Source organism: Trachymyrmex septentrionalis, unplaced genomic scaffold, assembly GCF_001594115.1.
Source record: "Trachymyrmex septentrionalis isolate Tsep2-gDNA-1 unplaced genomic scaffold, Tsep1.0 scaffold87, whole genome shotgun sequence".
Classification (NCBI taxonomy): Eukaryota; Metazoa; Arthropoda; class Insecta; order Hymenoptera; family Formicidae; genus Trachymyrmex; species Trachymyrmex septentrionalis.
In genome coordinates, this window is record NW_017306059.1 from 2,224,245 (window position 1) to 2,245,987 (window position 21,743).

At 29.9% G+C, this 21,743-nt stretch overlaps 4 protein-coding genes across 5 annotated transcripts in view; 1 reads left to right on the plus strand and 3 right to left on the minus strand.

Annotated features, from left to right (window-relative positions):
• Positions 1-3,269: 3,269 nt before the first annotated feature.
• Positions 3,270-5,691, minus strand: LOC108755246. Its single transcript, XM_018498148.1, has 4 exons — positions 5,671-5,691; positions 4,525-4,645; positions 4,265-4,441; positions 3,270-3,433 (listed from the first exon to the last, which is right to left on the minus strand). The coding sequence occupies exons 1-4, from the start codon at positions 5,689-5,691 to the stop codon at positions 3,279-3,281; spliced, it is 474 nt and encodes a 157-aa protein (XP_018353650.1). The 3' UTR covers positions 3,270-3,278.
• Positions 5,692-11,526: 5,835 nt separating this feature from the next.
• On the minus strand, positions 11,527-14,849 carry LOC108755247 (facilitated trehalose transporter Tret1-like). Its single transcript, XM_018498149.1, has 7 exons — positions 14,808-14,849; positions 14,405-14,540; positions 14,038-14,208; positions 13,776-13,924; positions 12,541-13,073; positions 12,034-12,169; positions 11,527-11,847 (listed from the first exon to the last, which is right to left on the minus strand). The coding sequence occupies exons 1-7, from the start codon at positions 14,847-14,849 to the stop codon at positions 11,527-11,529; spliced, it is 1,488 nt and encodes a 495-aa protein (XP_018353651.1).
• A 922-nt stretch (positions 14,850-15,771) lies between these two features.
• LOC108755448 (protein FAM188A homolog) lies at positions 15,772-19,076 on the plus strand. The gene is made up of 5 exons (XM_018498452.1): positions 15,772-16,096; positions 16,435-16,834; positions 16,921-17,189; positions 17,322-17,619; positions 17,757-19,076. Exons 1-5 carry the CDS (start codon positions 15,991-15,993, stop codon positions 18,061-18,063), a joined length of 1,380 nt encoding a protein of 459 aa, XP_018353954.1. The 5' UTR covers positions 15,772-15,990; the 3' UTR covers positions 18,064-19,076.
• Positions 19,077-19,347: 271 nt separating this feature from the next.
• LOC108755447 (another transcription unit protein) overlaps positions 19,348-21,743 on the minus strand; it is a 3,770-nt gene continuing 1,374 nt past the window's right edge. Inside the window, exons 3-6 of one of the 2 annotated variants that reach the window (XM_018498451.1) lie at positions 20,852-21,264; positions 20,122-20,709; positions 19,834-20,032; positions 19,348-19,579 (exon numbers count right to left, since the gene is read on the minus strand). In XM_018498451.1, coding sequence (XP_018353953.1) covers positions 19,413-19,579; positions 19,834-20,032; positions 20,122-20,709; positions 20,852-21,264 — 1,367 coding nt within the window. In that variant the 3' untranslated portion in view covers positions 19,348-19,412. Of the gene's footprint in view, positions 19,580-19,833; positions 20,033-20,121; positions 20,713-20,851; positions 21,265-21,743 lie in introns of both variants that reach the window. The other variant, XM_018498450.1, reaches the window with a different exon arrangement.

A 21,743-nucleotide genomic window follows, 5' to 3' on the forward strand; every position in this document is an offset into this window, starting at 1 on the left:
ATCTTGCGAATAAAATTAATTTCCTTTTTACGCCGACTGCCGTTGTTGCGCACGTAATTTGCGTATTCCTATATACATATTATACGAATACTATCGCTACTTGAGACACACGAAGTAGATTATTTAAGTTATAGAATTGAGACATTAGTGCGAGCCAAGCTGGCGCACTTGTTCATCTGCTCGACAATCTGAGTGTATCACGAGTATCACGAATTATCTGATCTGTAAAACGGATCACCTGTTCAGCAATGCTTCATCGTGCCCGATTTAACGGACGCATTTCATCGCATAAATTTCACCATGCGAGCGTAACATCGTTAAAACTTGCGAAAGCATCAGAAAAACGACGTGCCAAGATTAAGTCGCTAAGTGGCTTAAATGTGAAAGAAGCTCAACGATATATTGTTCCACTTAAAATATATGTATTTATTTAATTTCAAAGGATTGAGCAAAAATTATCGAAACATTCTAAATATTTACATTTCTTTTTATATTTATGTTGTGTATATTATATTTGTGAATACTTAAAATGTTTTTAAATGTTTTATGTAATTCTAATATAAAATAAAAAAATGCTAGAAGAAATTTTGAAAAAACTTTGGGGAAAATAAATGGTACAACAATTAAAGAATATAAAAGCAATGAGAGCGTCAAAATACAGCGCGGAAATTGGTGCGCAATTATAACAAGAATTTCAATTAATTCACATAATATATTATACTATCATGTCGATACAAAAATTTCCTTGTACGTTTCGATTTGCTTCAAATCATCTTCAGCAAGTTGTGAACAATTACGTACATATTATGTAATAAATGCATTGATCTGTGCGGGCGTGGCTCTCAGAATATGAATTTTCATGGTTTAAGTGTCTGGCTTTTTCATCTGGATATCACATTTCATAATTTAATAAATCTTTTATTTTATTTTTTATAACAATAACTTTAAAAAATTTTTTGTTAAATTGACGTGTTACGCTTGGAATTCTTTTATTAAATTGACGTAATTACGCTTGGAATAAGTGATTGTGATCTATGGAGACGGAGACTAGTCATTTGGCTTAAAAGCAAAGAGACAATTTTGGCAATTCTCAATCTGACAGTAGGGATATGCTGATCTTTCTCACGTAGATTATCTGTCCAACATTACGAACTATTTGTCAAAACACCGATAAGAATTACTTAACAAACATTGTGAGCTATATTTAGTGTAATACATCGACGAAATTGTTCACAACTTACTGAAGATGGTTTGAAGCAAATCGAAACGTATATAAGGAAATTTTTGTATCGACATGGTATAAGTACAATATATTATGTGAATTAATTGAAAATCTTATTATAATTGCGCATCAATTTTCTTTGTATTTTGACGTTCTCATTGCCTTTATATTCTTTCATTGTTGTATTTTTATTTTGAGATCCCTATATATATATTCTTTCAAAATTTTGAAAATAAGATATGTTTACAGAATATTTCAGATCAACATCTCACTGAATTTTTATAAAATTTTGCAACCAGAATAATTTCTTTTACAATCGAACTGATTGTGTGTATTGATAGTTTTGTATATAAAACTTCATCAACAATTGCTCACAAAGTATTTTATGTAATTTTATATAAAAAATACAAATAGTATTTTATAAAATGAAAGTTCGGTTTTATTCGATTAACAATAAGTGCTTATTTAATTAATCGAATTCTTTGTTCCGCGAAATGAAAGTACAAAGAAATCATCTACATTTGCAAATATGGCATATAATTATCAGTCAAGCATTAAATTAATTTCTAATAACATTATATCCTATACTTATCGTACTGTTAATAAATTACAACCTTTGAATATTCAGAATAAATTTCCATTTTATTATGTTGTTTTATAGTAGATGTTATTTATTTTACACATTTTTTTCTCATCTCGAGTCATATTGTGAAAGTCGATAGTCTTATAAATTGATGAATCGCCATTACCAACTTTATCATTACTAAGATTGCACATTTCTGGCAAGCGATGATTTGCTACAGTTTATACATAATTATTGGGCGACATAGCAATTATAGATATTTTATAATTATAAAAAGACTTAGGATTGTATATGCTGGATAATAGAACTTTAAATTTGCTGCGTTGTATAAATTTCCGGTATGACTGATAATCGAAAGTACTATGAAATATTTGTAGTAATTAGCGAGTATGTGCGTTATTTTATGCATTTCTGACGTGTTGTTACTTTTTGCACTTTGACGATAATTAACAGGTGATTTAAGACACACAGTTAGAGACATTCTGGGATTATAAAAGGATTTGTCATATACGTATATACTATACATCATGTTTGAAGCATTGTAAGACTCGGTTTTACAACTCACGGTTAATTCAGCCTGGTTCAACTTATTTCTCATCTCTTTCTAATTCTAGTATTAGAAAGAGATGAGAATAAGTTAAACCTCGATTAAGAGTTAATCATGAGTTGTAAAACTGACCCTAAATAGTGGCCATAGTAATCGAAAGTATTGTATGAAGTTTATAGGGTACAAAATGTGAAATATAATTTTTTATGTGGAACTTCTTTGATTGCTATTGTTTTTTATTCAATAATAATTCAATTCGATAATAATTATTACATTCACGACGTAACATTTAAAGAAATTGTGGAATGATTAAATGGTTTTGGACCGACCGGTCCCTTTTAGCAATCGGATGAGAGATCTCACTGGGTCCTCTCTGTAAACCAGAATTATGGATTGAAATGGATTCAAATTTTCAGAAATACGCAAACGTTAAAATAAATTTTTTTTAATTCGAACGTATTTTTATTCATTTTCACAGGAATTGTATGAAATACATTTCTATGCCTTTTAATTTAAAAATAATATCAACTTTTTTTATGCATCGTAAAAACTGCTTAATTCAAAATTCTGAATAGAAATGCAGTTTTTCAATCCAATTTAATCCAGTTAAATTTATTTGAATAGAAATCCAATTGAATAAAAGAAAGTTTTTTTTTTAATTCAGTTGCGGATTCAATTGTATTCTTAAAAGACACATAAAAATTTTAATCCATTTATATCCATTCTTGATTACTGACGTAATTCCATAGTTTCTGTTTAAATTGATACCGCCAACTTCGCCTGCGTTTATCTTCTGATCTGTGTAAGAGATCGAAATTCTTGTGAAATGATATTTTTACTTTGGCGCGATATTCTGTCTCTCCATGGTGAAAAATCTTTTTCTCACCTTTCGGTTTGTTGTCGCTCTCTTCTGCCGGTAATCAAGATTAAACTTCCAGTTGAGACTTGTTATTGCCAGTTTGCCCATTGGATTGTGTATGATATACTATCACTGGATAGCCTAATAAAGAAAAGACAAAACGGAATTCTTCACGTTTGGTTCCCAATTTTTCCTTCGGCCTCCATTTGTTTTCCATCTCCTCTGCGTAAGAAATAGAGATTCTTGTAAAATGATTTTGTCAATAAGTGAAAACCAATCGATAAAATATTAAACATAAATGAATGGAAAACACCATATTAATTCAAAGCAAATCTTCATGCTTAATAATATTTGTAAAGTTATACAATTTTCAATTTAAGCAAACTGTGCGCCAACAATCTTAAACACAATGTTAAACTGAAAATAACATAAACTAAATTGATAAGTAATTAAGTATTAGCGTTTCAAGACAAATAATTGGCACACAGTTTGCTTGAACTGGAAATTGTATAAATTTACAAAAAATATTAATAGGCACAAAGATTCACTTGATCGAATATGACATTCTCCACTTATTTGTATTGAATATTTCTTTATTTTAACGTGATATCATACACAAAAACGTTCTACACACAGAAAAATACGCAAGTAATAATTACTTATTTCAAGTATTTCAAAAGTTTATATATCTGTAAATCATAAGTTCATCACAAACATTACATTTATTCAAAATATATTCCGTGTGTGTGAATCCTAGTAAGTTTAATAGGTTAATCAAGTTTATTAAATTAAAATTAATTTAATTTGCTTATATTATGAAAAGTTTGTTTTTTCAATCAATTTTATAATATTTTCCAAAAGAAAAGAAATTCTTGTTTTAAGTACATAAGTATTTCTAAAATTTTATAAAAAATAAGCATATTTCAAGATTATTATGAAAAAATATTCTTTATTAAAGATAACAGTTATTTAAAAGAAAGAAAATAAATTGAGTAATCACTTTTCTTAGCAACAGAATGATATTTTTCTGCGTGTATGATAAAGATCTCTCACCTGTCACATGACCGTCTTGTCCGAGGAGCGGTAGTTCTAAGGCCTTATTAAATGTTTCTTTGGAGCTATCATTATCATCTAGAGTGATCTTCTTAAGTGAGTCTTCTTGCTTTGCCCCTTCGGGGAGTTTCAAAAGCAGTTCTTTCTCCAACACATCGCTTGATTTGTTAATATTACCTGTATAACAATTTGAAATTCTTATAAAATAATCCCTTTTTTATGAAATTCTTTTAATTTATTGAATTTTTGATCAATGATACCAGTATCAGCGCTCGTCGTAGTTTCGTTTGATTCTGTTTCTAACTTAGTCGGTGTCAATCCATCTTCATGTATGACGTAGCTTTGTACGACGATACAGTACAAAGCTAGTAATTGCAAGCTCTAAGAAAATATAATAACACAGTTTTTTATCAGTTTTTTGTAAGATCGCTTTTACTGCCGGTTTAATACCACAAACATTTTAAGTTTACCCGTTTGCGACTTGTAATATTTTCGAATATTCGCAAATTACTTATTATGATATCCAGAGATAAAAAGAGTTAATCGTCTGCGTGCAAAAATAATGCTGCCCAAAAAGACAATTATATGATTTTGAAAAATTAATTTTTTTTTAAATTTTTTTTTGTTTACGACGAACTTTGATTGTAGAGTTGACTAAGTTTCACCTTATATAACAAAGATATCTGTTCAATTATTTTATCATTACCGGCAAAATCGTATAAATAAATCTTCTCCCGAAATTGAAAGCAACGCAAAAGGTCGCTGCTTGTTTCTAATTTTTTTTTTTATTAAACGGAGATACATCTTATGGTTTGTCTTGACTTTCATAAGCGCGGAATTAAAATTTTTTTCAGTTTGGATTAATAGAAGAAAAGCGATTCTATTCACGATGTAGACAGATAGATGCGTTTATTTTGATTACAATTGCGCGATTACGTTACGCGAGTACGCGAGCGAATTTGCAAGGAATAGCAAACGGCAGCTATAACCACTTCCGTGTCTAGATCTCGCTCTATTCCGCTCGTAAGCGTCGTAAGTCCTCGGAACTATAACAAAGTATGTACGATTACACGCAAGCACTACCAGGAGCAATTATGACTCGTTAGGTCCTCTGGTCTGGCGGAATTTAATTACGTGATTAGCGTAGAAGTGCGTGCTCGAGGAGAAAATAACGCTGACGATGTTCACACCGTTACATCTACATGTTCTACGTTTCTATCACGATTCTACGGTTTCTATTATGGTGCGTTTGATCGGAATTGACTTTCATGATTTGCCAACCGCAGTTTATTGAGACTTATTTACAAGTAAAAGAATATCTGATGATGGAAATATATATAGTTGTTTAAAATTATAATATATTTCCTGGAATTTTTTAAAAGAAAATGATGCAGATGATTACGCACCTTTATCTGTCCCGCAAACATTTTGAAACTCTTCCTGATGTATTATATTGGAATTCGAGACCAACCGCCAATTGATTTATAACTTTGTTCTGCTCTTTTTAGGCTGATATTATATTTGGATATATTCTAGTACAGATTAATAAAAGAAATTTAAAATGTCTATTATTATAAGTGCATATTGCTAAAAGTAAGAAATATATGAACAAATTTAAATAAATTTTTGTAATTATTTCAAAGCTATTTTATACCCAGATTTTGATATACTTTGTAATAGAAAAATGTCAATTACCAACAAAACAAACGCGTTATGGTGACAATTTTTTTACAACTTCGATACTTATCTAAGAACAGTTAAAGATGTGGAAAGAAAACCTTTAACGATTAAGTTAAATGTAATCATTTAAATTTATTTGAATGACTACGTAGGTAGTATATAAATTCACATAGAATTAAGCGATTCAGCTTGACCGTTAAAGACTTTCTTTTCTTCTTTATTGTTGTATGTTTACATGTAAGATCCTAGAAACTCTTTGTTTAATAAAAAAATTTTTTTAAGAGATTTTTATTAATTATAATAGATTTTCAAATAAGATTTTTGCCTTACCAGCAAAAGCCCACGTTACTACTTTCTTCTTTATTATAAATAGGAGCCTTTGTTCTCATACCTAGGCACTACTAAAACTGCATGCCCACGTCTACTGGTTCTAATATATACCATCTTACATATATCTAATCAACCTATATTTTTAAGCTAGCCTGATAAAACACTCATCCTCAAATGTTACTGATAATTTTCCTTTTGTTTCTATCCTAAATTCTTTATAACTTCTCCAGCAAGATATTGACATTCCTTTTCGAATGTACGTCAATAATGCACTTTGTGCATTCACTAAAAACATCATTCTTCAGAGATTCTTCCCATCACTCAAAGATAAGCAAATCCTCTAACTCCATTTTTTAAATTGTAATTACAAAATTAACGCATCAGAATCTAAACTCGAGATCCTTTACTTTTACATCTAGATATTATTAAGACTACATGCCCACGACTCTTGTAATTATTCCAATGGTCTACAAACACTTAATCGGCTTCATAAGCTTATATTTCTACATATTGTACATATATATATTTGAAAATGTTATGTAATGTTCCACTCAATCTTTCTGGAAAATTTGATATCGTTTTTTACATAATTGAATTTGTCTTTAAATAACTTAATTTTTCATAAAGTATTTTTTGTACTTTTGTCAGTAAACGCACCATGTTGAGCTATCACGAAATGCCTTCACGAAATGTTCGTGGATTTACGAGTTTTTACTTTCACTCGGAATGCACGATTACGAGCAATAACGAATAATGCATATGCATGAAGCGTAAGATGTGTTATTTATTGTATCAAGATAAGAGTGTACGCACATTGTATTAAAATATAACTATTTAAGTGCAATTTGCGCGAAAAAATAAATTTACATTACCTATATTAAAGACGAGGTAACAAAAGCAGAGTGTAAGAAACCAATAGATATTAGCAATCCATAAATTAACTACAACGGTAATTCATAACGTTATAAAATCAATTTAAATTTAACACAATTAATTCTTAAATTCTCGAAGGTAGAAGAATAAATGAAACTGCCGTAATAATCATATTAAGAAAAACAGCATGTCAATCAAAATAAATAATTTGCTATAAATAAAAATACTGAAGCCAATAAAAATATATGGCTAAAGTAAAGAGCAGATGAGGTAATATATAATATTATTTTATTAACGTAGATAGAATTAATAATTTTTTTATATAATGCATGTAGCACATTTATCATATATATGATGTGTTTCACTTTATCGTATTATTGCGCACATTATAAGGAATCGATTTTCTGTTTTAAAACAAGGAAAAATTACAAAAAATGAACGCGAATTTATTAGAATACTTATAATTTCATTGGTCAATATATCTATTTACTCACTTTTATAATTTTTATTTGATTTTAAGGTACAAAATCTTGAAAGATTATGGCCGATAATGACATCGCAGGCAATAATCTGAAAAATGTTAAAATGCTGCTCTAAAGTTGGACCAAAGGAAGACATTTTTAAGCGATAAACGCAAGGCTGCATTACAGAGCTAGTTAATACTTTAATATGTAAATGCAGCTATATATCATAGATATATGAATTTGTATGTAATCGTATCACATCGATTTAATATGTATAAACTGATGATCAGTAGCGACAATTGCATTCATCTTTGAAAGATGACCTGAAAAATTCATTTTTTGCGTTTTTATATATCCTGATTATTCTGTACAAAAGAATTCGCTTCACAGAACTCTCTGTGGAAATAGTTATGCAATAATGAGCATAATGTCTAAAATTGACGCACATAACAAGATAACATTAGATATCTTTAAGAGGATCCTAAAGCCGTTTGTATTACTAATCATAAATTTTATTTAACAATTACTTTTTTCCTCTTTTACAGATTCGAGAGTCCTTTTCCAGGATTAAAGTATATATGTATTAATACGTATAAATACGTATATGTATAAATACGTATATATATAAATACGTGTCTATGAGGTGAAGTTTATGCCGAAAACGACAAAAAATTTTTCTTAAGATTTCAATTTTTAAATTTTTTGTCGTTTTTACGACAGATAGAGAATAAATTTCATCTCACAGACACGTATTAAAGTATACACGTATGTATGCTTTAATCGTGAAAAAATATTTTTGAATCTGTAAAAGAACAAAAGATTGATATACAAAAAAGACAACTTTAATTTTAAAAAATCTTTTTTGTTAGGTCTTCAATCATAATTTCGCAAATTCAGGATTGTTTGTGCATGTCATACGCTTCTGGAGAAGGTATTATTTGATACGTAAGATCTATAGAATTTCTGTACTAAGGAAATTATAACCTGAGGTAATCAGCTGTGAGATATAAAATAAAGTGAATTTTTTATTTTTTCTTCAATTTTCTCGTCAAATTTAGTGTGGCCGGTATATTTTTTGTGTACGGTATACTTTTACTGTGTAAAAGGATTTAATGATCTATAAAGTCAATTCGAAGAAATTGGCGATCTGCAATTGTCGGTAATTCCTGTTGGTTTATGATCCGCTTAAGAGTTCTTTAAGAAACATCTTTAAGGTATTTCATAAAGAAGTTTGAAAGTTATCTTAATAAAGTTATCTTATACATCGATTTTAGATATTCTGTTTATTGGGAAGTTGATAATTCGATATCGAACAAAGTTTGAATGTTACACAAATTCATAATTGTATATATGTGTATATATATAATAAATACAAAACCATAATATTATCGAGCTGATACACTTAGAAAAATGTCCAGTACTTTTAATGGAAAATAATCGTTCTAGTACTTTCTCCGACCAATTTCGATCAGATTCAGGATTATCCGATAAAGTGACAAACACCTTTATCCGATGAAATGTAATCTCCAATTATATTAAAGAATTTTATCACTTCGACTTCTTGTATTTCATGTGAGGCCAAATTCGTTGTTCTCTTTTTTTCTTTTTTTCTTTTTAATAAGTTTTGAATATATCCTCTATTAAAACAGGAATAAAAAATAAACTCTTTAATAAACTCTATTAAAACAGGAATCAGACGTAGATGGGAAGATAATATTAGAATGGACCTTAACGAAATGGGGTACGAGGGTCACAAATGGAGGGATCTTGCTCAGGGACGGGAACAGTGGCGGGATTTGGTATTTGCGGCAATGAGCTTTCGAGTTCCTAACGCCTAATAATAATAATAATAATAAAACAGGAATCATATCTGTGGAATGATATTATTATTAATCATAATATGAAATGTATATATATATATTAATAAAATATTATGTTATAATAACGTTGATTATCGAAATATATTTGTGCGAGCATTATTGCGGTAAACATGTATATCTAAGGAGTATTAATAAAGGCATAATATTCCTTGTAGACAGATAGAACGAATTAAATTAAATGGAAATTAATTATTATATTAATAAAAATAAAGCTACGATCCAAGCAAGATCTTTTGATATTATTAAATAACAAATAGAAAGGTAGAACATATCGAATCGGATCATTCTCAATGTTAACAAAATACAAATTTAAAAATTCAAATAGTATTAGCTAATATCATTGCTCTAATTACAACATTAAGAACAAATAAATTCCAAATAAATACATTATTAAATTGCTATTGTAGTCGTCAACGGATGTCTTAAGCTGATTCTGCAATGAGTGGGTAGTCGGTACTTTTAAGTCTTATTGGTGAATCAGTAAAGTTGACCAACAGCCAACTAATACGACTAAGATTACCGATTTTCTTAAGATTGATCAAATTCGACTTTATTTCTTCCCATTAGTCGAGTTAAACGCTGTACAACTAACAACTAATAGATGCGAAAAATCAAAGTCACTTATTTAGGTTAAAACTGATTAAGACTTAAGATTTCCGACTACCGACTCATTGTAGAATCAATAGAGTAGAGTCAAATGGAAGTAACTAAAAACATAACTCAGAGTTTTTTGTAACCAAAATAACATCCACAATTAAAAAGACTATAAATTTCAGTCTAGAAATATATAATAGGATAAAATCTAGTAAAAATTATTGTAAAAATATGTATTACAAATTATGTATTATTAGTACATTGTCAAAAATAAAAAAGTTATATTAAAATTAAAATTTTTTAAATTTGCATATTTTAAAGAAACGGTTGTACAAATAAAATGAGCGTATTGGCAAATAATGTAAAAAAATATTTTTTCTTATACATATGTTGTATGAGATATCGCAGATGGTGGATATGTGGATTCGTGGATACCACGATGGATGATTCCTAGGATCAATTTTTGAAACCTTAGAGACTACGCAGAAATATTCTGTAATGTCTCTCTCTCTCTCTCTCTCTCTCTCTCTCTCTCTCTCTTTCTCTCACAATATTTTTTCTAAGAATTTGACATTCTTTTTATACATAAATAAATTTGTCTTTATAAAATTTAATTTTTCACAAAATGCTTTTGTCAATACAGTAACAGTAATTTTTTACTTAAATATATATACGGCAATCTACAAACTAGATTATATAGAAAGCATAAAATTCATAACTTAATAATCATAACTTGATAAAAATAAGTCTTACAATCATGAATTAACCCTTTCAATACCAACACCAACTTAGTTTGCATCCATATAACAAGCGATGGATACCATAGCGCCGACTATAGTCGGCGTCCACAATCGGCATAATAAACTGTGGATACTAGCGATCTTATTTTATAAGATTAATATATCAATTCCAAAAACGATTATAAACTGTAGGTAAACGCGTGACACGTATTAACACTGGACGTATAAACATATGTCACTCTATCTTTAAAGTAGGCACATGTGACGGAGTCCTCGGTACAGTGAAAGCGTCTTCGTGGACGCATATCCTGTAAGGAAAGAATTAAAATTTACTTGAAAGCTTTTTACGGAAAAAATGTAGAACGCTATTTTTGACCTATTTTACAATTAATTAAAATCCTGACAGGCTATCCAAGAGTTTTAAAAACGACATTGTGTTCAGCGCGAAAAATCTTCGAAATCTACCATGGTACTTCGAAAAAAAGTTGATATAAAACTATGTAACTTTTTAATGATTTTTATTTAATTTTAATTAATTATAATTTCGATTATTTTAATTATTTTTTATTAATCTTAATTATTAAAAAATATATATATCTGTTGCAAATGACGCATTTACATTACTTGCAAACTCTTATATATTACCTTATATCAATTTGCATAAACTGCTTCAGCAACATTAAACTATTTATTGCATTCGTTTAACATGTATCTTCAATGTTTTCATCTATCTGTAACTTGTAATCTCTAAAAGCATCTTCTATCTGTGTTTTCGTCTTCCCCAGTGTCTCCGGTAAAGCAATCATTAGAAAAATAGTAGCAATGATAGACATTATGCAGTAAAAATAAATGGTAGCATTTCTATTATGCGTTACCATTACTGGATACAATTGTATGACGATGTAGCTGCCCACAAGAGAGATGAAAGTAGTAAGTTGCCCGAGAACGTTCACATATCTGGTAGGATACTGTTCCGGAATCATGGACCAAGGAATCGAAAAAAATCCAAATGATCCAAAACCCTGCGATTTAGAGATTAATCCTAAACTTTATAATTACCTAATATTAACAAATCATTTTTAAGAAACTTTTTTAAAAAGGTAATACCTAAAGTTCAATCTATATTAAATTTCTGCCGAGATTATCATAATAATTACTTTCTTAAAAAAAATTATAACGAGATATTTATGAAAACATTATTTTCTTACCACATAGAAAAGGATACAAGCAATAGGAATAGTTGTAATACTAATGTTCTCAAAAAATTGCAGATACACTGCTAAAATGCTCAAAGAAATTGATATACCAACACCAGACACAATCGAAATAGTTCGACGACCAATTCTAGTAAAATTTCGAAATTTATTATATAAGTCTCTGAAATATTATCAGTTTGAAAGATATATCATAACATATATTTAATGAGTATTTTAATAGAGCGATCTACAAATTAATTATAAAAGTATTAATTATAAAAGTAATTAAAAAAATTTCACAACAGCTGTTGAGTTTAAAACATTTGAAATTACAGGTATAATATTAAATTTTCGCTAATTAGTATTCATAATTACATAATTAATAACTACCGCTCTTGTCATCGATTATTAATTTTACTTCAACTATTGGTGTTTGATTTTTTATATGGGTGTACGTAGATTTATAATAAATTCATATTGAATGTAGTGATAGACTGTACAATAAACAAAAATAATTACCTTTTGCTACAACACGCAGTGATTACAATGCCTACTAATTGAATTACTCCTACTATTACGGCGATCAAAAATGGATCTATTGTTATGTTGAGTCTGGTGATAAGATCAACGGTATAAAATATAATCACATACAGTCCACAAAGCTTCTGAAAAAGTAAATAGAGATTTAGTATCACAAAAGGTTTCCACACTTCTGGTAGAAGGATTGTTCTCCAAATTCTCTTTAGTATGCTCCACACATTCCAAGTAAGAAACTTCTGTCCGGTTTCTTTAGTCGAGGAGAAATCTGTTCGGCAATTTTGAGATATTTCAAATTTATTTTTCTCGACATAGTTTGTCATTTTGGTAAACTCTTCTTGGAACTCTGTAGTTTCCTGACGCAGACCACGGATACAAAGTAGAGCAATTCTAGCGTCTTCCTTTCGGCCTTTCAAGAGCAACCACTCAGGACTTTCGCGGATGAAGAAAATATTGCATAGGACAAACAATATGGAGGGTATGGAAAAAAATGCTGCTATTAACCTCCAATCGTTCTGAAATAATATAAATGTATTTTAATAAAATATAAATGTAAATAAAACAAAATATGAATATTAATTTATATTTATATTTTATTATATACCTATATGTTAATTATATATGTGCATATTTATTACGTTAACAATATTGACGTCCAAAGATAAAGTAATTTGTCTATTTTTAGTAAAATTTAAAAATTGATATTAATGCATTCAAATAAAATTCAAAAAACAAATTGTTTATTGTCAGAATGGTAGCAAATTAGTAGTAAATTTGATTTAAAAAATTGAACAGATTTGATTTCGTCCGCATTAGCTTGCTCTAGCGAGAGCCTGTTGATATAACTGATGGCAGATTGGCAGCAAATATCGAACAAAACTTATCAAATGCAGATTCTGCTCGATTTCTACTATTAATCTGCGTTAAACTATGTGCAAGTCTGCTTGATTTCTATCATCAATCTGTTTTGAAGTCATGTAAAGAGTTTTTCTCTCACACTTTGTATGGCATTCACTAGTATTTCATATAATGGATTCTGTGTGCATCAAAGTAATCTTTCTGCTGACAAAATTTATCAGCAGATACTTTGCAAAATTTCAAACAAACTTGTTTGATTGGAATTCTGTATTAGATAACGCGTGATGATTAACTCAAATTTTATCTGATTATTAATAATATTTTTATTCTCTTATTAATAAAAAATTTAATGCTCTTACCTGTAGAACAAATCCTAGAAGATAAACGATCAGAATTCCGGTGGTAAGAGCTATATTCGGAGTAACCGTAATGACTGTTTTCCATGAAGTAATAGAGATTTCTGCTAAATATATTCCAACAGAAGCTGCACACATACCTATTGCAATTCCTGAAAATTTACAAAGCATTTCTACGGATTGTTTTTGTTTGCTTTTTCATTAAAGAAATAACTAGTTTTAAGAAGATTTTGTTTTCCTTTTTTCGATTCGACAAATTTCTCACCTGTTAGCATCCTACCGATGAAGAGTTGTATCACATTATAACTACTCGCAATGAGGATCCATCCCAAAGAAAAATTTACACCACATACTATCATGTTACATCGTCTTCCATAGTTCATTATGATAAGACATAACAGGCAACCAATAATTTGGGAGATAGATATCGTGGAAGCTAGATAAAAGTTTTTCGAATAAATTTTTGTAACATAATTAGGTGTATATAAAATTATTCAAATTATTGTTGTTATCAACAGATATGTTAAAACAAAAAATAAAAATTGAAATCGTATTATTTATTACAAAATATGTTAATAAGCACATTTTGTAATGGCAAATAATATTAATCTTTTTTTATTGAAAACAGTTACCGAAAAAAGATATCTCCACTGCGTTTAAAGTTATTGATGACCTATTACTTGCCAGTATTGGAAGTACTATGGAGGAATATCCTAAAGTGGCTCCTGCATTTATTAAAGCCAAGTTGCAGATAATAGTGTAAAGAAACTGCAATAGATTATACAAACTGACCATATAAAAAAATTAAATATTACATATAATGTTTTGTATTATCATATTTTTCATTTTTATTATGTAAAAACTAAATATACGCTATTTCTTGTTTGAGATTTTAGAAGTCTGTAGAACTCCACAACGTTTTAAAAATTCATTTCATAAAATTTCTGCAGTACTAAACCACATTAGTTAAAGATAATTATCTTTTTTCTTTATGCTTTTAAACATATATATATATAAATTAGCTTGATCATATACCAAAAAGAAGAGTTCTCTTTGTATATTCAATCGTAGATACATTCTTGTATTTGCCATATTATTACTTCCTTGCGAAAATATATCACAAAATAATTCTGGATTATCTATTTTCAATCACAAAGGCATTATGTGATTCCTTAGATAATACGTGAATGGCAGTATACACTCTGGATAAAAATTAATTGTGTACAAGTTGCGTTTAAAGTAAACACGAAACTATATTATTAATATGTTTAAACGCAAAGTTTCCAGAAATATTAGCAATTATTCACTTTATACACTTAAAGCAATCATTCACTCTATACTATCTATCTTAAAGTATACTTCAAATAATAATACAATCAATAAACAATACAATCCGTCTTGTTAAAGTAAATTTGAGCTAAACATTTAATTAGACATAAAAAATATAATTTTATTGAATTTTTCACGCGAGACTTCTTGCAACGTCGAAACTAGTTCTTGAACTAACACATTTTAATATATGACTTATGTATACGTGGTTACTTAACATATCTCATTACGAAGTAATAAAGTATAAAGATATTTTTGTTATTCACGTACGTGTATTGCTACATATGTTATAAAAAATCAAGATCATTAACTCGTTCAAGGTTAGCAAATAATATTAGAAACATAATTGCGCGATAACTCGTGAAGATTATCGTGCTTCAAGATACTTTGTTAATTATTTTGCTAGTTATATTTAACCTTCTTTTTAAAAAAAATCGCATTACCTCAAGTAGAAAAAAACAAATTACATATATATATATATATATATAAGTATAATTTTTACTATAAGCTATAAAGCTTATAAGTAAAACAAGTTGAAACAAAGTCGTTGATGAAATTAACTAAAGTTTAGTCGAAGTAATTCCAATCCTTGAATTCGTGTTCAAACTGAAATTCGATATATCGATTGTTCCACGAGTGCGCGTCGTCGCGGAAAGGAATCCATCTTTGTTCGCACTTCACGTGAAAGAGAAAACGGTTCAAAATGGCGACGTACTTAGCAGGTTTCTGTTGTGCAAAATAGGTTATCGGGTGGTTCCTATATGCAACCGATAATTCAGGATTTAACGTGAAGCTAATAGTGCCGGAAAGTATTATGATTAGTTCCAGATAAGATTCGTGTACACGGCGCGTTTTAATCTCCCGTATTATCGCGCGCACTCGGAAGATAATGGCCGATAATGCCATTGCAGGCGACGACGAGCTCCTGAAAAATATTAAAACGCTTTTGTGGGGTTCAACCGTCAAAGAGGATGTTTTCAAGCGATGGGCGCAAGGTATTGAGGCTTTCTCCTTCAATAGGACAGTTATTCTCATGTAGACACAAGAATTTTATATGTTATCACGATCCAATGGCTAATCGTTAGAGTTAATAGTAACAACTTTCATGAAAAACAACCTATGAAAATTTATTCATTTTTCCTTGCCCAATTATTCTCTATAAAAGTATTTGCTTAACAGCAGTGTACAATTGATTAAGTTGATAACTTAATGTTGAATAGTGCTCATGTACCTCTTATATAATATATATAAAATGTAACATTACAAAGTTTCTAGAAATATTATAAATTATTGTATGTTCTAATTATGGTTACATTAATTAATTTTTTTGTAGGCTTCTACTTCAGTATAGATGAACCTACTGCGCTTGTACAGACGGAAGGAGGACCCTGCGCTGTGATAGCTGCTGTTCAAGCATTTATTTTGAAGCAGTTACTGTTGGAGAGCGATGTTATAACTTGGAAGGATATCAAAGCCGAAAAATGTGATCAATTACTTGTGAAAGCCTTGATTGAAATTATAAATCAGGCTGCTGATATTCAGGATCCTAAGTATTCAGTAGTACACGCTAATGATTCTAATGACTTCGTATCTAGCAAAGAAGGCACTGATACTAAATCAGCCGAGCCAATGGCAAATTCAGCCCAAGATATTAGCGAAGGTAATCAAATTAACGAAACATTGGCTACCAAACAAGTGTCATTAGAATCGGAAGCTTTTCATTCTCAATTAAGGTAAGCTTATACTAGAAAGTAATGTTCTAATAAATTTTAATTTTTTAATATTTTGCTATTAATTGATATTTTATTGATTATTATAGGATATTTACTACAAATAGCATCGATGATGTAGAAGATTTCTTTACGGAACGAATTGGAATGTTAAAAGATCAGTATGGTATATTACTTCTACTTTATACAGTGATGTGTACAAAAGGAGTTCCAGAAATATGTTCCGAGATGTCAGACCCCACAGAACCCATGATCGATTCTACCTATGGATATGGAAGCCAAAGTTTAATAAATTTAATGCTTACTGGCCGGGCAGTTAGTCATGTCTGGGATCACGATCAAGATATTAGTGGATTAAGTGAGTTGATTTTTATTTCTCTTTAAACTTGATTATATTGTCATCTCAATTCTATGTATATTTTAATTTGTACGTAGATAGATTATTCTTTCTACATAAGTACTCTATATTATTCTCTTATATATTTTGCAGAATTACGTGGTATTGATAAACAGAATACAGTAGGATTTCTCACTCTGCTAGAGCATTTACGGTATTGCGAAGTGGGTACATTTTTAAAATCACCGTCGCATCCGATTTGGGTGCTAGGATCGGATACACATCTAACTGTACTCTTCTCTACGGAGAAACGATTAGTGAGTCCAGAGACACCATCGGAACAAGCGCGAAGAATTTTCAAACGCTTTGACCCAGAAGGGAATAACTTTATCGCGGCAAATTTACTACAAGATGTATTGGCGGAACTAGGACTAGTAGCCGTTGCTGAATAGTATGTATTCGCGCTTTTGTAGTTTATATATTATTTACATTTTGCGTTAGGCACGTGTGAAATTATTTATATTACATTTGAGTTTAGTTTTAACTATCGATTGTCTTAGCAAATTTTATATCGAAATGTTCTTGCAGTGTCGATATCATGAGGAAGAGACTGGACAGTGAAAATTTAGGAATAATACTTCTCGCATCATTTATGGATGAATTCTTTCCTGAGGAACCATGTATGTGCCCAGATATGTTCGTCTTATATCACTACAATGGTCTACAACGTAGCAATCCGGAAAATAGAGTGAAATATCACAAAGGACAAGCGGTATTGCTTGAGTGTACTGTAAAATGTATCATGGATAGCAATCCTATGCTGACGGTCCTGCAAACAAAGTGGCCAAGAATTGAGATACAGTGGGACGTAGGACGAAATCCTAGTTTAAATTAGAATTTATAAACTGTAATATATATGTATACAATGGAGCTGACACATAGAGTGACCTGACCGAGCGCTTCTATAGAAATATCGTTGAGGATTACCACTTTAAGATCGTAGTCTAGTCAAATCGGCCATCTTCTGGTTTACATTGGTGAATACCGTAAGGTTATTGAGTATACTTTACCAATAAAGGAATATTAATTATTTCTTATATGGAAAATATGTAGTATTAATGCATGGTCAGTATAAAAACTTACTAACTTAATACGTACAATTTATTATCAAAGTATTGCTTCACACTGACTACGTCAACGTGATTAAAGTACTTTATTTTTATTGAATATATATCAGACATAATTTAATTATATCTTTCAAAAACATCTTAACGAAATTTCTCAGCACATTAGGATTTAACGGTGGTCGATTGCAAGTAATTTACAATAACACAAGCATTCTGTTATCTCGTGCAGTTTACTTCATAATGAAGATTTTCATTATATACGAAAAAAAAACAAGTTCTATGTGAATTTTAATAAAGTTCATTTTGTTGTATATTATATAGATGAAATGTTACTGAGTATTGTGAGACATCATATTAACACTTTCCGTATTATATTATTTCGCAGTTCTTGCCATAAAAATTATTCGAATCAAAGCAGTATTTCAGAAAGCTGTTTTAACAAAATTGTTAAATGAAATTTCAAGTCCCCTTTCCCGATGTAATAAAGATGTAATAAAATTAGAGCTACGAATTCCTAAAAAAATTGATGTGCTAAGTAAAATATGCGTGCACTTTCGGAATACTACTTAATACATAATTTAATAGATATTTGGTCAATGTTTATTTTATATGACTTTTGCAAAACTGCAGTTACAGTGTTAAATAATAAACTTACTACTTTTGAAATACACTTATCGCAATATGATTTCAATGCTTTGGATTAGTAATTAAATTCCTTAAATTCCTAAAGATTTTCAAGGATCAGCAGGAGTGACGAGCAAATTTATTTATCAGATGCATGTCTACATTCTACTGTATTTTGGCCTATTACGGTGCAGTTGGAGTACAAATAATTTTATTCATTATGTTTTAAGATCAAATTGCAAAATCTCTGTAGAAGCCTTCATAACTTCGTCAAAAAGGTCTGATAAAATATTTCTTCTACAAGACAATATGTAAAAGAAATGATGACTTTGAATATGTATTTATTGATTTATTTACATGATATATGTGAATCAGATATTACCTATAAAATTATTAAATATTATTTAATGCTATTTGCATTATGTGTTATAATGATATACCGTAATGGTTGTCACAAAAGAAAACTACTAAATTCTGAATTATATATACATTTTTAATCACTCGCATCATCAACTTGATTATCGTCTCCGCCGCTACCCGCAGAACTTTCAGAAGTGGATTCTTCATCTGAATCTTTTAGAATTTTTCCTTTAATATTCTTTTTAGGTCTGTGTGTTTCAATATCTGATCCTTCCTCATCCGAAGAATAAATATTCGATGCTGAAATAAAGCGTTTTTTAAGTTACAAACGAATAGAATAAATTAATAGTGGATAGAATATACTAATCTAATATAACACATGCAATGAAAATATAAAGATAATATATCTTGAGTTAAAAAATATTACATTTTACAGTAAGTAAAAAATATTAAAATTATTTTTTTGACAGAAAAAAAAATTAAAATTATGTTTTAATAATAATGTTATGAATATTAAAACATGTTCTAATATAATGTAATGAATATCAAGTAACCTTTAGAAGGAATCGCTCCTTTTTTATATTTATTTTTTATGGCTGCTAATGAAATTGCACCATCGTCATCAGAACCATCATCATGATAAGCATCACCACTGTACGCTCCTGTAGTACGGTTAGTATTTCTGCTACCACTAGTACTTTTCTTCGTTTTGTTTTGAACTCGCATAGCCATACGTAGCTTTTCTTCCTCTTTCTAAAAAAAAATAATAATTAGAAACAGAATGCAATGACAATCAATTTAACATAATACATATATAGAAATTTTAATATGTATATACATACCTTTATCATTTCATACCTATTCTGATCTGGGTTCATTCCCACTTGAGAAAGAACTTTAATACCAGATGTCTTTTGCGATCTGTCGGCCAGAGACATAGTCATCTTCCTGTGTGTAAACGATTCAGTGGAATGCGGCCGGAATGTTAGTTTTGTTCGAAATACTGCTTGACCCTGTAGACCTGTACCTTGACGAATATAAAGGTGGTTGTGATCGCCCTGTAATGGCTGTTTATACACATCGAAAATTTCTGAACCCAAATGCAGCGACATACTACCGTCCGACCACTTAACGAATCTCGCGTTACTCTGTTTCACCATTTTGCCATCATCACTAAATGATTCCTTCCATCTCAATGTATTTTCAACTTTAAGCTTCAGTCGAGCACGACCTTCTTCATCTAAAGTTTCTTCTTCGTCAATTTCATCTTCGTAGGTGTCGTGATCGAACGGCCTTGTTTCAACAGACAAGAAATTCGGCAATTTTACAAAGTGAATCTCGCGTCCTAGATCGGTAGTAATTTTCGGGATTTCTACATCAATTCGAGTCTCTGGAGGTGGTTCTGGTTCTTCCTCTTTATCTTTCTCCTCCTCCTACATATAGAATAAATTTAATGTTAAAACATTCACAGTCTTCTTGTCAAAATCCGTTGCACTTTTCTTGTCATGTATTAAAAATAAATGGCATTCTAAAATATTAAAAAAAAAGTAAAAACTTATTTAGTTAACTTACGTCTTCAATAACAGATCGACTTGGACCTTCTCCACCACTCTCGGATCTGCCGCGGCTGTGACTCCTACTCCTACTCCTACTTCTACTTCTACTTCTACTTCTGCTTCTGCTTTTGCTTCTGCTGCGACTTTTGCTTCTACTTCTACTCCGACTGCGACTTCGTTCTTTTTCTTTCTCTTCCTTTTTATCCTTTTCATCGTCTGTACTAATGTCACTTGCATCACCAAATAATGCGTCCGCAGTTGGAGCGACACTATTTTCCTTGTCAGCTGTCTCATTCTCAGAATCTGAGTTTATTATCGGTTTACTTCGTTTCACAATTCGTTCCGTATCTGATCCGGAACTACTATGTTGCCGTTTATTCTTTGATTGTTCTTCGTCGCTCTCATCAGATTTTGGACTACGATCATTAACTGGTTGAAGAAAAAAATTTCAACATTAAACAATAATTAATTAGATAATACAAATAATAACAATATATTCAAAAGAAGGACAAAGAGCCAGTAATGTAGTAACAAACTAATTAAAATTCAATCATAAAATTCATATAATTACAAAACGACTAACGTTTCGATTCCGCTCGAGTCATTTTTAATGTTGCGGTAATATTCAAACATCGCTATAAAAATATCTATGGTATTACATTTTTCATATCGTGTAGTGCCGTGCGAATCAGTTATATAAGAATTCAAAGTAATCAGAAAAACACTCTAGAAACGTGACCGTGAATAAAATATTAATACTTTATATAAATTAATAATATATATAATATAATCATGTACTTTGTCAATATCGGTAAAAGTGTTGAGAGTCTATTAATAAAAAAAAGAGAGAAAACGCAGGTAGATGGTAATCCTTATCGCACAATGGTTTTTTCAAAAGTTTACAGAGC